We start from the raw sequence: 15,721 nt of genomic DNA, 5'->3' as shown, positions 1-15,721 counted from the left end.
AATTTGATAGGTGAAGTTTAAAGTTTGCATGGTAATAATACTCCAGATTTTGAGTAAGACTAAACTATAAATATTGCAAATATCTTTAAATTCCAACAGACTTTTAATATAAAGTAATTTGCTTAATTAAAGTCATCCTGACAAAACTGAGAAGAGAGGCAGGATTGTTGTGTTGTTTCTAGCTTTAGTATTTCCTTTCATGTGCTGATGGTGCTTGCAGGCTTTAATATCTAATGTAGATACCAAAATCCATAAGAAGGAACCTGGGAAAAGCTACTCGCTTGCTTTTATAAGGAAAATAATTTTTTGCGCCCTTCTCCCCCATTATAGCTTAAGGCAGTTTTATAGGAAACGTCTTAAGGGACTGCTCTTGAGAGAGGCAAAATCCTGACTTTACAGTGGTGGTAAATGAAGTCATGGTAACAAAGTGCCTATAAATAGGTCATCTGCTGTAATATACCGGTGTGTTATATATTTCCGTTTGATGTGGTATTTATTTAGAGAAGATGGCAGAGGCAGCCGTGGTGTTTCACAAGGCACCTGAGGGACGCCAGGGAAGCGGGGCCTGCTCTGCGCTCGGCTGTGGGGGGCTCTGGCCCAGCCGGGCTGTTGGATCCTGAGCTCCCGTGCCGGGTGCTGGCCCGGGGATGGTGTGAGGGAAGAGGCCGATCCCAGCTGTGGGGGGCTCTGGGACAGCAGCTTTGGGGCACGGAGATGAGGGGGAACGGGGAGAAACAGCCCCACGCACTGGAGCTGAGCAGGGGGACGTGAACAGGCAATGGAGCTGGGATCCATGCTGGATCTGTGTGGGCAGAACCCACCCTGGCACAGGGGAAAAGTGGAAGGAGAGAGAGAAGCAGGGCAGAACTGCCATGGACTGACCCCTCCATTCTCCTGTCATGGTGGGGACAAAGTGATTCTGTGAAGGATGGAGGAGTTGGGAGTAAAGGGAAAAAATGCTGGGCTTGGGAAGGGGGTGCTTGAGGACAAGGGCTCTTTGTGTCTTCGTATCTCCCCGCCCAACTCTGTTGGAATGTCAGTAAATAAATTCCCTGAGGGAGTTCTGTTGTGCTTGGGTGGTGGTAGGTGAATGAGGTCCCTGTCTTTATTTCAACCCACAAATATTGTCATTTCCTCCCCCTGCCCTGCTCTGTGGGAGAGGGGCCAGGTGGGGAAAGCTCCATGTTGAAAACAAGAGCAGGCTCCCAGTACTAACGTGATTTCAGCATTTATTATAAGAAAAAGAAAGGCCTAAAGCATGAGGGCCCGCGGGCCGAGCAGGAGCGTTCCCGTCGAGGATGCTGCAACGCCGGCGCTGGGGCTTCTTCAGCAGCGATGGCCCCGGTGTCCCAGATGGAGCAGCACGGATTCAGTGGGTCAGAAACCCCTTTTGATCTTGTTTTTTGTCCCTTTAGATTGGTTTCTTTTTGGATCCTTCATTTACATGAAGGTTTAAGGCGCTTGATTGGCCCATTACAGTTTTGTCCAGGCCTGCTCGTTTCGCTTGGGGGTGGTGCACTTTACTTAGGTGTAATACGGTACATTGAGTACCGTATTTGTTAAAACAACTCTAAGCCCCTTTTACAAGATTATAACCAAACTAACAGTACATGCTTAACGATCTATCAACTATTTTACAACAGTTCCTAACCTATTTTTAACACTCTACACCAAACCCATCTTTTGGCTTTTGAACTCCACAGAGTTAATACAGAGTCCTTAAAAGAAAAAAAAATACTGTCAGAATTCCACTTTTTGATGCATAGCTGCGCATCTGAAGATTATCCAAACATTGATTAGCGTGACTTGTTAGTTATAACGGATCAAAGAAATGCAGCATGTTTTTGTGTCTGGGGATAGTAAAATGAGGCAACAATACATGTTAGAGGACTTGTGCTGCCTGTGAGGAGAGTCCCAATTCATTAAAGCCATCCAGGTTCTTTGTTTGTGTCTCATTTTAATTACCACCATAAAAGTTCTTCAGATTATATATATATTCCAGATTTGTCAAATATGTTTATAAATGCACATAGCAGGCCATTCTGGATGGACTGATAAGGTGCTCCTTGCTTGGGAGCTTATGATAAAGCTGGCTGAAAAAATGAGAGGTCAGAGATTGTATGAAATTAACTGTGAAACAATTAATGCTTACACATCAGACTAACTTGCACATCTTTTATTTAACTACTAACAAGATGATAAAGATTCAGGTGTATTTGTGGTGCTACTCTAACTAAAATGGAAGGATTTTAATACTTAAAATTTGGGGGGGGTGGAGGGGGTCGTTTCTTAAATGTAGTGTCTGGGGCCATCTCTTATACAGGTTTTCTTACATGGGGGTAGGAATCCCTAGTAACTTAGTTTAGTGTTGAATTTTGAAGGGGTTTTTTTCATCTTGAAAGAGAGAAGTCATTAAAATGTATCTCCTTCCTTCCTTCCTTCTCTCCCATGTGAAGCTCATTAGTCCCTGGGCTCCTGTAGTGTGAGGAGGGATGTTAGAAACTGATTTTTGACTGCTTCAAACTCCCTTCTGCCTGCAAGCCTGGAATTAAGCCACTTACAAGTCTGTTCTAGCTCTCTTTTCTCTCTCATGAGTGTTTTCCTTTGCTATCATGGACCTTGCATCTATGGTTCTTCATAACAGTTTCCCTAAGATCACAGCCACAGCTCTGCTGGCTTTCACTTTCTCTTCCTCCCTTCCTTGCCCTGGACCCTGGATTTTCTGGAAGGACACCCTGTGTTTAGCTCTCTCTCAATACTTGTGCATTCAGTTTAAAGCAGGTGAAACACTTGTGTCCTGTCGTCTCCCTTATTTGTATTTAAAGTAAGTACTTCTGGTACTCCTTGGCTTGTATAAAATGACTGTTTAAACATAGCCATAGAATATACTGCAATTTAACCAGCATGGTGTTCCGGACCTGACTGCTTTGATAACCTTGAACCATCATTACAGGAGTAAGAAAGTGGCTCTCTTAGCAGGTTTACTTGGGAAGTCTGAATATGATGGTTTGGGACCTGATGCTCATGATAATTTCATTCCCAAGTGTTTTATTATTAAAATATACCTAATTTGGTATTTTGATACTACCAAACTCAATTGTTTTCATCTTGTTTTCATTTGTTTTAAAAAGTGACAACCTTTTATTGTTCACATAAATAGCATAAAAAAATGGACATTTCCCATACCTATTGTCATTGTCAGCTTACATAGGATTTACTTGTGACCACATTTAGTAATAAAACCTAAACAAAAATGAGTCATTTTAAGCTTATCAGCTATGCATGATTATCTTCCTTGCATACATTTTTTCAGCCTCAGAAATTTATGTCATTCTGTTAGGTCTGCTCTCTGTTTTTCTTTCTTTCAAGTGGGACCAGAGTATTGATGCACAGTTGAAAGATTGTGCATCTTTTCATCTTGAAATTGTTTGATAGGAACAACTGATGATGCCATCTGTGCTTAACCTGCTTCAGCAAAACAGATGTGTAATGAGGTTCAGAGAAATTTAAAAAATGCTTATCAAAGTGGATTGCATTGATGTCTGTTTTCCTAAGTCATGCAGATCTAGTGGTCTTATAGGAAAACAAACTCAAGTAGGTGGAAGTTCTTTTTTCATCTCATCTCAGCTATTTTTGGTAAACAAGTGAAAAACACTTGTTCTAATAATGTGTTGCAACAGAAAACACTTATGTTTCTCTTTGTGGATGTTCCTCTATCAGATGTAATCTTGGTGGATGCAGGTGTCTGCATTTAGAGGGCTTTTATAACCCACTCATCTACAAGCAGAGCCGTGATCAAGGCAGTGCCAGCGGATCAAGTCTCCATGTCAGTCCATCCACTCGGTGTTTTCCCAAGTGACATTCAAACACTTCAGCCTTTGCAAAGCTGAGGGAAAGGAGCTCAGCTGTTCAAAGAACAGCATCCAGCTGCATCAGGAGATCTTATTTTCCTTCTTGGGCTCCTTTTTGTGGCCCATTGGCTGTTTTGTGCAGTATTGGAGACTGACTGGATGGAGACAAGCCCCCTTGACACACAGTCCTGACCGAGCACAGAGACAAATGGACAAATGTCCTTATTTTATCTTATGGGTGGTCTTGGTTGTTGGCCTTAAACTTTCCTTTTTGGGGAATTCACATATAGTTATTTCCTGCAAGGGAAAAAAGTATTTCCACTTCTGTCTGTTTTTGGGGGATTTGGTTTTGGTGAAGAGTTTTTTTTTCCATAATTGAGTAATACCAGTTCTTTTGGAAAGGATTACAGTGTTAGCTGTGGAAGTTTTGGGGTGTATTTTCTGTTTATTTGTCTTTAGTGATGGTGGTGTTGTGGGGGGTTTTATATTATCTATGGTAATTTTTATCTTTCAAAGTAATTTTCCTGGTGGATTTTATTATTAATTGCTTTAGTTCTTTACAGAGTGCCAGGTAATGAATTTTCACACACCACACCTCCCCTCATACCTGGCTGAACTTTAGTAACTGGAATATCACAAATAATTTAAAAATGCTTTTTTGTTGTGGTGACTCATTGTTGCTGGCTGCTCAGAGCCATTCAGTTAGCTGCTGACAGAAGTAAACTTTTTCACCTCTATCACTTTAAATCTAAAATTTTACATTTACTCTATGATTGCAATAAGCGATTCCTGCTGTGCCTAATGAATCCTCTTATTTAGCATTAGGTTCCATCAGAAAATGGGCCTCTTAGCAGATTGAGCCTAAACCACAGGAATAAGAAGTTATTTAGTATGAATTGCATCGGTTAACACTACTTTTTGATGTAAATATTTTAAGGCTTACAAAAGCTGATGTTCCTCTAGGGTAATTAAATGAAAACTGGGTAACATATTAATCTCTCTCTTTCTCTCTCTCTTTCTCACACTTTCTCTTTCCAAACTTATCCTCTCCCCCTCTCTTTCCCCTGCATTTTTCCCCCCTCCTTGCCTCTTTCTTTTTCCCTCTCCCTCCTCCCCCCTCCTCCCAAAAATGTGCCTTTACAGAAACATAAGGTAGATCTTTTCTACAAACTGCGGCATGTGATGAATGAGCTCATTGACCTCCGCAGGCAGCTGCTCTCGGGGCACCTGACACAGGATCAGGTGCGAGAGGTCAAGAGACACCTCACAGTGAGGCTGGACTGGGGCAATGAGTAAGTACTGGCTCCTGTTTCTTCTAATTCTCCTCAAGTAACTGTTAATAAAAAAAACTCTACTCATCGTTTTCTTTCCAATAGTATTTGTGCACAGGGAGAATTTGGGATTATTTGAAAATCAAGTATAACTTTTTCCTGAATTTATTGCCTTCTACAGGGAGTTTTGCTCTTGGTGTGAAATGAGTTGTTTACCAGTAGGCCTTTCCAAGGGCTCCCTGCACTTATAAAAAGATTAGGTCACTTCACTTACTTTGTATCAACCTAGAGAATATTAGGTCTGGGAGGATGTGTTCAGAGGTACTTAAAATACATTTTTCTTCCACTGAGGAAGTATTTTAATGGTTGTTGCAAAAAGTAGAGAATCTCACAGTTAACCAGGGACATGGGAGCTGAGGCTGTGATATTCAGACTTTTTGTATCATGGCGCTTCTCAGAGGTTTAGTTTCCTTGGTCAGCTCCATGGTGATTTTGTGGAGAGGTTCTTTTAAAGGCAAAGACAACTGCAATTCATTCACACAAAAATGATAATAAATTGTCATTAGACAACAACCAGCCCTTGGGCAGACTTGTGTGTTCTGGGATATGGATCAGACAGGTAAGTTGTGCATGACACACATGACACTCACCAGACAGAGAATTTCCCACTGGGAGTGGAATTAGTGCTAATGAGCATGTGGGAGTGGGGAGGAGTCCTGTAAGTTGACAGCTAAGGAGAAAATCCCAGTGTTTTTCATTAAGCTATGTTTGATTTCATTCCTCGGTCACCTGCCTCAAAACCCCCTCTGAGGAACATACCTGAACACCCTGATAAAGGTTTAGCAGCCCCTTTGCTGCATTTCATTTCTGTCTTGTTGAAAGAAAGCTGTGAAGGACACAGACCAATAGATTGCATCAAGTCTTTCTGCAGTGCAGAGTTACAGATATTTTCCATTCTTATTCCCAACAGAGTAAATGGGAATCAAGAGACTGTTTTTGAGCATTATGCCTGCCTGGTTTTGCTCAGAGTTTATGATCAAATTAGCAACAGGAAGCTGCAAAAATGCTGTGAGGAAAAAAAAGATGGGGAGAGCGGAGAGCAATGCAGCAGTAAAAAGAATAGGTTGTTCCATGAGGTGCCTGTAGACCTTTTTTGATGTAAAACCATTTACTAGGAATGCAATTCGAACCATAAAGCTAAATCTAAAGCATGACAATTATGGAGAAGCTTCAGTGACATCAGTAAATATGTTCAGGATTATATTATCTACTCAGGATTCTTGTTTAGGAAAAAAAAAATCTGTTTCTTACTACAGGTATTGAACTCCCTATAGAAAGAAATGCATGATATCAGAGATACATGCAGTATTTAAATGTAAATGTCTGGGACTTCAGGGGTGTTTCTGCAACATCACTCTTTTCCACAGAATTTCTGGAAGAATTCTGCCACTTTCTCCTACCCCCCTCTCTGAGGTTTATCACGAAACTTATGATCACCTGTGTTAGTCTGCTAAAAACACTAATGACTTACATAGACATATTCGCATAGTACTGCCCTTTCTCAAGTATTATAATAGTGTTAGTTGCTCTTCTGTCATACTTGAGATTTGCAAATAAAAGAAATTAAAAACATTGTTATTAATGTGCATTAATGTTGTCTGAGAAGATTGAGTTCCCTGCAGTTTGAGCAGGGCTGTAATTATTCAAGACAGTACAGTGTAACAGGAGATACTGCATTGCCAAGCAGCTTTCAGGAAATAGTAATCTCACACATCTAATATGTAACATGTTTGCTTATTTAGTGAGAGACTCATTTTATCCTGACCTTGATCATCTGTGAATTGTATTATTTGGGAAAGGGTGATGCAAACACGAAACTCATACTACTTGTCATCATCAATTACTGATTTTTTTCACTTTGTTAAACTGGTACAATTTTCCCTTAAATACACTGGCAGTGGCTCTGGAACATCCCTTGTGTCCTGATAGGAGCTGGTGGAAATCAAGGGATAGATACCCTCCTTGAATGAATAGCTACAGATTGCTTTTTTTGTGAAAGAGCTCATTGAGACTGTTTGAAAACAGTCTTCACTTGCTTCATTTTGTGTGCTTAATGTAAATACTAAGAAGTTTTGCTCTGTAGTTTGGCCTATTAAAATGTGGGAATATTATTTTACAATAATTTCTGTTAAACCCCTGTATTGTTGCTAATAATTTTTCTAACACAATACTGATTGCTCCTTCCTATAGCCATTCCATTTTCTGTTGCTTACACATTCTTTCTCTGCTGTACAAAAGAAAGGTCCTGGACTCATCCTTTTTTTCATTCATTCATTCCTGCTTTCTTCCTTGTTCCACTTACCCTCAGGTTAGGGTAGCTTAGGTTTGTACACATGCAGGGCTGGTATTGCTGCTACAGAGGTTTTTGTATTTCCCAATCAGACTTTGGTACCTTCAGATGAGCACCTTGCTGGTTTTAGACTTGCACTTTTAGGCATCTCTGTGTGTTTTTGCACAGCCAAAATCTTATCTGCTGTTTTCTTTCCTGCTTATCCTGCTGGGTTTTATAGAGAATATTGCAAATACTTCTGCTTTCTAGCAATGTTTCACTCTGATACAATTGGCCATAATATTGATCTATGAAAGTGTGAAATGCTATTGGAAGTGTCCAATGGTCTGTAAATAACAAGGAAAAAGTTGTAAAGCATGAAACAAATGTTATAAAGCTGAAGTCTGCTGTTTATCATCTCATTTAAGTCACATTATAAAGTTGCATCTTCAGTTCTTCATCTCATTTTCTGTCATGTTTCAAATAAAATAGATACTTGATTTTGAAATTTTGGTTTGGGTTTTTGCTTCTACATGAATGGATAAGTCTTTCAGCTTTTACTATTGCTTAGAATGGGAAACCAGAATGCAGCTTTTTTGCTGATGAAGAGCTGTTTCATTGTGGAGACTTTTGCATCAAAAACAGATGAAGGAATCTGCCTGACAGAGCTTCTATTTGAAATGTGAATCCTCTGCTTCTGCTTCAGTGCCAAAAGCTAATTGCAGCAGTATGTGCAATACCTTGTGTGCCAGAAAGGCAGATGAAGCTTTCTTCAAAGTAATTCAACTTGAAAATCAGAGGTCATCTCACCTGATCTTCAGGACTGATTCTTTCAGATTAATGTAGCATCTGTCAGGAGATTACCAGAAAGCATCCAGGTCTCCTTGCAAACTCAGGGAAGACACTTCCTTCCCTATAAATGTGGAATATATATTCTATGTTTTGGGTCAGAAACAGAGTAAGGAGGGGGAGGCACCAATACCTTGATATTTTTGACAGACAAAAGCCATAAACAAGATGAGTTTTTAGGCTTTTATTACTTTTTAGTCAAAGGTTATTCTTTTTTCTCATAAAATGTTATTAAAATCATTGCATTAAAAGAAATTTTTCAAATAGTCGCCATAAATTCTGCACATAAAGATCCACAGGTAGCCAGAAGGCAAAAGTGAGTGTTTAAAAAGAAAAACAAAGGGCAAGATATTAGCCATATATCTTTTACACTGTCATACAAAGAAAATGAAACATACTTTTAATGTCATGGTTTTTCTCGTACCTCAGAACTGCAGTTGGAAAGCCTGTAGCAGCTGGTTAGTACCTACTAACTACTGACATCCATAACTGTGGAGGGCAGCAATTGTGTGAGCTAGCGAAGTCAGCACTCTCTTGAATTTCAAAAAGCCCTAAATTTCAGTGCTCATACTCTTAGATTATTTTAGGGCTTGGACTGATTTATCCTCTTGTCGTATTTTCTTGACATAAAAGGAATAAGAATGACTTTTTGATAGTGATGTAACAATTAGTTTTAAGTTAGTAAAATGCATCTGGAGATAAGAATTAAAAGTACAGATAATACCTGTTTGGTGAATTAAAGGCAGTTTTATTACAGTAGCTGTCATTACATCAAAGGAGATCAAAATAGGAGTGACCAACTTAAACAACCATGAAGAAATGCCTTTAAGAATTGCAGGAAGAGCAGCTGCCATTTCTATCTGAATGTGCAGCATCTTTCCCTCTCCTGAGTATGCTTGGAATAATGATTGAGTTGGGATTAAAGGTGTAAGGAATTTTGCTGAAAATCAGTCTTTGAGGATAACCTGAATAACCTCTCTCTGTAGCCTGATACTGCCATGCTCAGAAGCATTTGCTACAATTCTCTTTTATCAGTTCCTAACTAAGATTATTTACCTTAATCTCATCTTCTTCATTTTAAGAAATAATTTCCTGTGTAGCATTATATCAGTACTTTAACTAATTTCTTTCTAGTTTGCAGCCCCTGCAGTTTTTTGTATAAGTTAACTTAATTCTGTCAAAGAAAACTGTTGGGTTGTTTTAGCAGAGCCTCAGTTTGACAAACATGCTTTTTTCATGTATTTAATTTTCTGTGGATTTCTGTATTGTATTTCCTTCAAAGTCCATTTTAAAGTCTGTACGTAATTAATTTATGTGAATCGCTGCTAGCATCATTTTCTTTCCCTTCACCATCTCTATTTGTGTGAGAGAAATACTAATTATATTAAGTGAGGCTTTGATATACTAAGAAAAGGAATTAGGAAAAAAGTGATGGCTGCAAAATTAAAGCTGAAAAGGTTGAGGTAAAGTAGATATTTTTGGAGCAAAGGGAATGAGATCTTGCACCCTCCAGAGATGTGATGAGCTCTCCCAATCTGTTCTTCAAGATGAGTTTGCATCTGAAAGGTTTTTAGTTTTTTTTGCATCAAATGGCATATTTTTTCAAGGCTCCTTTAGGAAGAGTTGTGCTGACTTGAGGTTTTATGAATTCTGAATGCTGTAGTGTTTGTATTGTAAATAAGTGAATGTACCAGAAATTAGGACTGTTCCTCAAAATTTCCATTAAACCTAAGTTGATTTTTTTCTAGAAGCCCAGGTAACCTTGAGTGGTGTGTTCATCCCTTTCACTATTAAAAAGCCCTGCATTTTTGTCAGTTGGCTTGATTTCATATTACTTGAGAGAAAATTATCTAGAGATTTTAGATGGTGGATTTTTAAAATTTTTATCCCCCAAAGAAAGGAAAATCGTGAAGACTCTTATATAGATGAGGAGGAATGTCTAAATGCCAGCTGGAGGTGTCCCAAACAGATGCAATCAAGAGGTAATTGATAGGCTTGGGGATATTTTGTAGGTGTACTTGGGAAATATTTTTGAAGGGCAGTTCAGTGTGAAGGCAGAATAAAAGAGCACAAGAATTTGCTTGTAAAAGGGAGTATTGTGGAGACAGGAACTGTCAAATAAACAAACCAGCACATTATGTAATTTTTATGCATGCTCTGTTTTGGAGAAATACTGCCTGGCAGCTGGGGCTCTTCTATTCCCCCAGTGTTTGATAATAGAGAGGGAAATTGGGCCACTGACTGTCATTGCCATCTCAAGCATTATGTTGTCAGTCCTTCACAGGCAAAAATATAATTGGTACAAATTGAGTGTACAAACCTGAACTTCCACCTGCACAGTAAATGGCTGCGTGTTTGTGCTCCAGCCAAGACACCCTTATTTGCTGGGAGCAAGTGTTGTGCTGGATTAACATAGTATTAGAGAATGAGAATCTTCTGGGCTGAAAATCCACGGTGTTAAGGGATTTAACTAAAAATAGGGTATTAGATAAGTTTCACAGGGATGCTGCTGCAGTTGTGTTGAACATTATTAAGCAGAAGATGATACTTTTGTCATGTTCCGAGTAATGAGTGCAGGCACTACTTCACCCCAGCTCTCCAGAGAGCTGAAATGATGTGAACAGAACCTCATCAGGCTGGGATTGGCTTGGCCAGGTTTTCCTGGGGAACTGTAATAGAGCTTTGTGACTGCCCTGGAACTGCAGTGCACACACAGTGACTTTGATAATGTCAGTTCATATCTGTGTGCTGAGGGGATATCCCTTTATCAATGTACTTTAGGGGTGGGAGTGTGCACATATGTGAATGACAGGGTGTTTTGGAGGTTGTGTGTTGGAGCTGTCCTCACATTCAGGACAGCTTCTGTGAATGAATTTGATGAGCATTAACATTAAAAAAAACAAAACAAAAAACCTTTGCAGTGATCTCTGACTGATTTTACCTTTTTTTTTTTTTGTTATATTTTTTGACTTTCTGTGATAAGTAGGCTCAACTGGCAGCTGCAGGTAAGGATTACCTAGTGTGTCCTTATTTTAATCTTTTTCCTTTGGTAAATTCAGTCATTTTCATAGTTGCAGCTGCAGTTTTGAGATACTGGTCCTGGGCCACAGATAACTTGTGTTTGATAGGTTTAATTGAAGCAAAATGTGAAACCATGACCATTTCACAATGTAGCATTAGAATTTAGAATTTGGTATTTGACATGAAAACTGCATTGGAGAAAGAAAGCTGCTCCCTTTTTTCCATTGAAAATATAATTGATTTGAGCAAAGAACTGAGAATGTGGAAATTCCAGTTGGTCACTAGGAGGTTTCAATGACCATACAGTGCTGCCAGGGCAAGTGAACTGGGCTGAGCTGTATTTTGGAGATGTGTTGGTTTAGGGACATAAATAAAGAAGGAAAACCTGCTTAGACAAAGGTTCAAAAAAAGAATTATGGAGTTTGGAAACTTCTGGGTAACGTTTAAAAGCACCTTGGTGAGCAAAGGTAGCTGAGCTTCCTCCAAACTGCTGCTTCTCCCCAGCTGTTGTTTTAAGCCAATTGCTCAGAAAGAGACACTGGATTGCCTGGAGCCTTCTGTTATTGCTCCACACAATTACTCTACAGTACCAGAGAGGTTTTTCTCAATAAAATTTTTCATTTGCCATCAGGAACAAGGAACTGTGCAGAATGTTTCCCTCTCTGATTACAAAATTAAATTGGCTTCTGCTTTTCTTTTATGGTTTGTGACAGGAGTGCCACAGTAATTCGTGAGGGCATCTCTTCTGTTTGGTTTTTTTCTTTAAGACTGTTAAGAATTTCAATATAAAACGTCTGGAAGTGAAGTATCAAAGTTATATAAGGCAAAAGCAGGAAAATGGTTAATTCATGTGTTGGGTTTTTTAAAAATTTACTCCTAATAATATTGTTTAGTGTAGCTTTTTATTGTAATGCTCAGAAACTGAAGATCTATGAACTGAAGATCTATTTGTGCGTCAGAAACTGAAGATCTATGGAGCAAAACTTGGGGTTTGTCACCTTTAAGGTTGTCTTGTTCTGCAGTCTATAGTTATTAATTAATCATTAACAGTTTGCATTTATTTGTCTGGATAAAGAATATCTTATTCTGTCTGCTCCTCCTGTGAAGCTGTGACCTGAACTGCCTTCTCTACAGCTGAATTCCTTAACTTGTCATCTTTGCACTGGTATTTTTCCTATCAGTTTATATATTTGTTTTGAGCCAAAATATTAATTCTGTACAGAATAATTAAAAACATTTTGTGTGTGTTTCAAATACAGATTAAGATTATTGGTATCTCAGTTATTGTTTATTACTAACAAAAATTACTGTGTTTACATGGGGGTGAAGTTTTATGAGCACCAGGAATATCAAAGCAGCTTCCCAAGGCTCGGAATCTGTTGGCACATTTGAACAGGACTATTAATGGAACTTTTTCATTATGTAATGAAGGATCTTACTCAAATACTTCAGCAGTAAACAGAGAATGATCTCTATTTGCCTGCTACATTTCCATGTACAAAATTACCTTGTTTTGAGTATTGCACCAACATACTGGCCAAAAGCTTCGCCTGCATTAATTGCCAGAGCTCCACTGAATTTTGGGAACAAAAAGTAACAAGTTTGTTAAGGGATTTTCTGAAATTTGCATTAAATTTTCTTTAGAATTGTTTAATGGTTAACAATTGCAGTAAGACTGGAATTCCTGTGTCCCTGCCCTGGAGGAGGCACATGCAGGAGCTGCTGGTGACCATTCATGTGCCTCACTGACACTGCTCCTTTCTTCTCTTGCAGACATTTGGGCCTTGACTTAGTTCCACGGAAGGACTTTGAGGTTGTGGATTCAGATCAGATCAGTGTTTCAGACCTTTATAAAATGGTAAGAAATTCTGTGGGAGATTCCTCTGAGTTTTCACTGTGGGAGGGAAAGAAGGGAAAATGTTTTTATTCTTTACTCTTACGTGTTTTCTTGTTTCCAATGGTGTTGTAAGTTAAATGTCTTCTTCATTTGCACCCTGATCACCCGAACAGTGTCTCTCCTACCCTAAGCAGTGGCATGCTTTGATACATTTTTATTTCAATTTACAAAGTAACATGCCGTTAACTCTTGTAAAGTTCTCTGAGTCCAGAAAACCTGTGAGAGCCATTATTTGATTCTTTGAGCAGATTTGCAGATGAAGAATACCTAAGTAAAAAGTCTGGGTTTGTGATTGCATAGATAATAAACATCTTTGCCCTGTTGCAAAGACTTCTTGAGCTCACAAAAAAGGGGAGAGAGGATGGAGACCAGTGCATAAGTTAATTTAAGCAAAACTAATCCTTGAACATTAAGGCCATCCCTGTTGTATGTGAGTGCTCCTTAGAAAGCATGGAGTGCATTTGAATAAGAATATTCGGATTTTCAGGTAAAGTAGTATAATTCCTTCACTGGAGTGAGTTCCAAATGTTGTCATTATTAGTCACTTGTACAGTCCTGTTTGTACATAATGAAGTTGAATTTGTTTTGGAAATGTGAATTGTGCCATTAGTGAACTGTAAAGCCACTGATGCATTTTATGACTTAACTGTGTTTGGATTCTCTGTTAGCAGGACTAATACAGATCATTTTGGTTTGGATTGTGATGTAACTGTAGAGGGGGAAACATGTATAATTCAGGAAAGTGAATGAAAACCCTTCCTCGGATGCTTTTTTATCTACAAAAATGACAAATAAAAAGCCCTCAGCAATTATTTTGTACAACTTCTTCACTTAATATCTTCCAAAGAAAATAGTTGTTTTCTGCATAATGTTGTTAGAGTGTCACTTCTAGGAAGCTTTTAATTTCCTGTTTTAAAACAGTTTTGACTTTCAGCTATTTAAAATAGAGGCAGAGAGGTCCATGGCTTGGTGATGGCTTTGGTTGCAAGATGTGACTTTTCCTTAAACCAAGGGCATGTTTTGTAAACAAACTGGGTGCTGTTGCTGGTTTGGATTATTTGTACTGTGTAATAGTGGATTTCATGGAAAGAAGTAAGAATTATTGCATAAGAAATATGAAAGTACACCAGTCTATAGTGCTAATTTTTAAAGTTTGTTCCTAATAGTCCATATTCTGAAGAGAGTTTAGTGCCAATACTGCAGAGTTTTCCTTCAGCACAGCCTGGAAATAACTCGGTAGCAAATTCCATCAGTTAGGACTCAGGGTGTGAGATTAGTTGCTAACTAAGGATTGGTTTATTACTCTGAGGTTTATTCTGCACATTTTTTTACTCTGAATACTTGGAGTACTGCAAATAGGCAATATTTATTGCCAGAGCAGCCTGATTATGTCACCCCTTAGTCCTGTGACTGCCTCTGTGCTGCTCCATCCGGGGCAGGGCTCAGGATGGAGCAGCACATTACTCACTTCACACTTCACTGCTGCCGGAGTCTGTAGATGCAAGAGGACAGTGCTGTCTGATCACATCTCTTCACAGTCGTGAGGCAATTTCAGGAACAAAAGCAGCTGAAAACCTGTTACTTTTTTTTAACTTAAATTTGGTAAAAAATTAAGGAAAGGTATGTTGGTGACTTAGGTTGTTTTAGGGTTATTTCTAATGTGGTTTGGGGATTGTTTTTATCACTTAACAAAAACCCAGGGAGAGAATCCTCCTTACTTATGACAAAATGCTTTATGGATTGTCAAATGAGCAGTGAGGTTTTACATTGCAAAATAATCTTGCAGGAATAGTTGTGAGAGCCAAATTACTTTCTTATATTTTCAGGATTGTAGGATGTTAAATGTGAAAACACTCATTAGCAGAGCAATGGGTTAGGTAACACATCAGACTTTTCTCTCTGTGACAACAGAGATCCAAGCACTTTTTACTCAGCCATTAGATTTAGCACTGCTCTTCTTGATAAATTGTAAGTTGTTACATTTGAGCCTCTCTTTTAGCTCTCATGTTTCATTTCTAAGTGTGTTTGTGACTGCTGGGTGAGGCTGTATTCATCTCTTTGGCAGAGCTGTTGTGCTCTGAGGCCTTGCACATCCTGCTTCTCCATGTTACTCATTCTGAAGCTAAATGCCAGTGGCTGCAGGATGCACAGCACTTGTCAGGAATTGTTGCTTTGCTCCTGAAGGAAAGCAAATTGCCCTTTCCCTATGACAATGTTTGTGACTTTAACCAATATGACAGAACACTTTTTAAAAATACATATTACTTTTGAATGGTGGGAAAATATGTTCTCAGAATTCTGCCACAGAGCTCAGCGCTGGAGTTGCCCCTGGATTGAAGTTGCCATTTAGGAACACCAAGTCCTGCAGGATGTCAGGAACACTTGGATGGCACGTTTTAGTGGAAGAGTTACAAGACACAAATGTCTGAAGTAGTTTCAGAAATCAGAAATGTTCAAATCTGGTGATTAATTATGTTTAGCTTTTCTATAAGGTTATTGAAGT

General features: G+C 38.9%; 1 protein-coding gene across 2 annotated transcripts in view; it reads left to right on the top strand.

Moving 5' to 3' along the window:
- DOCK3 (dedicator of cytokinesis 3) overlaps positions 1 to 15,721 on the top strand; it is a 185,570-nt gene that overhangs the window by 55,245 nt on the left and 114,604 nt on the right. For both annotated transcript variants that reach the window (XM_059856243.1, XM_059856242.1), the window contains exons 6-7: positions 4,995 to 5,143; positions 13,095 to 13,179. In XM_059856243.1, coding sequence (XP_059712226.1) covers positions 4,995 to 5,143; positions 13,095 to 13,179 — 234 coding nt within the window. The remainder of the gene's footprint in view (positions 1 to 4,994; positions 5,144 to 13,094; positions 13,180 to 15,721) is intronic.

The sequence above is a fragment of the Haemorhous mexicanus genome, chromosome 11, assembly GCF_027477595.1.
Source record: "Haemorhous mexicanus isolate bHaeMex1 chromosome 11, bHaeMex1.pri, whole genome shotgun sequence".
Taxonomy (NCBI): Eukaryota; Metazoa; Chordata; class Aves; order Passeriformes; family Fringillidae; genus Haemorhous; species Haemorhous mexicanus.
This window is presented reverse-complemented; position numbering and strand designations above follow the sequence as displayed.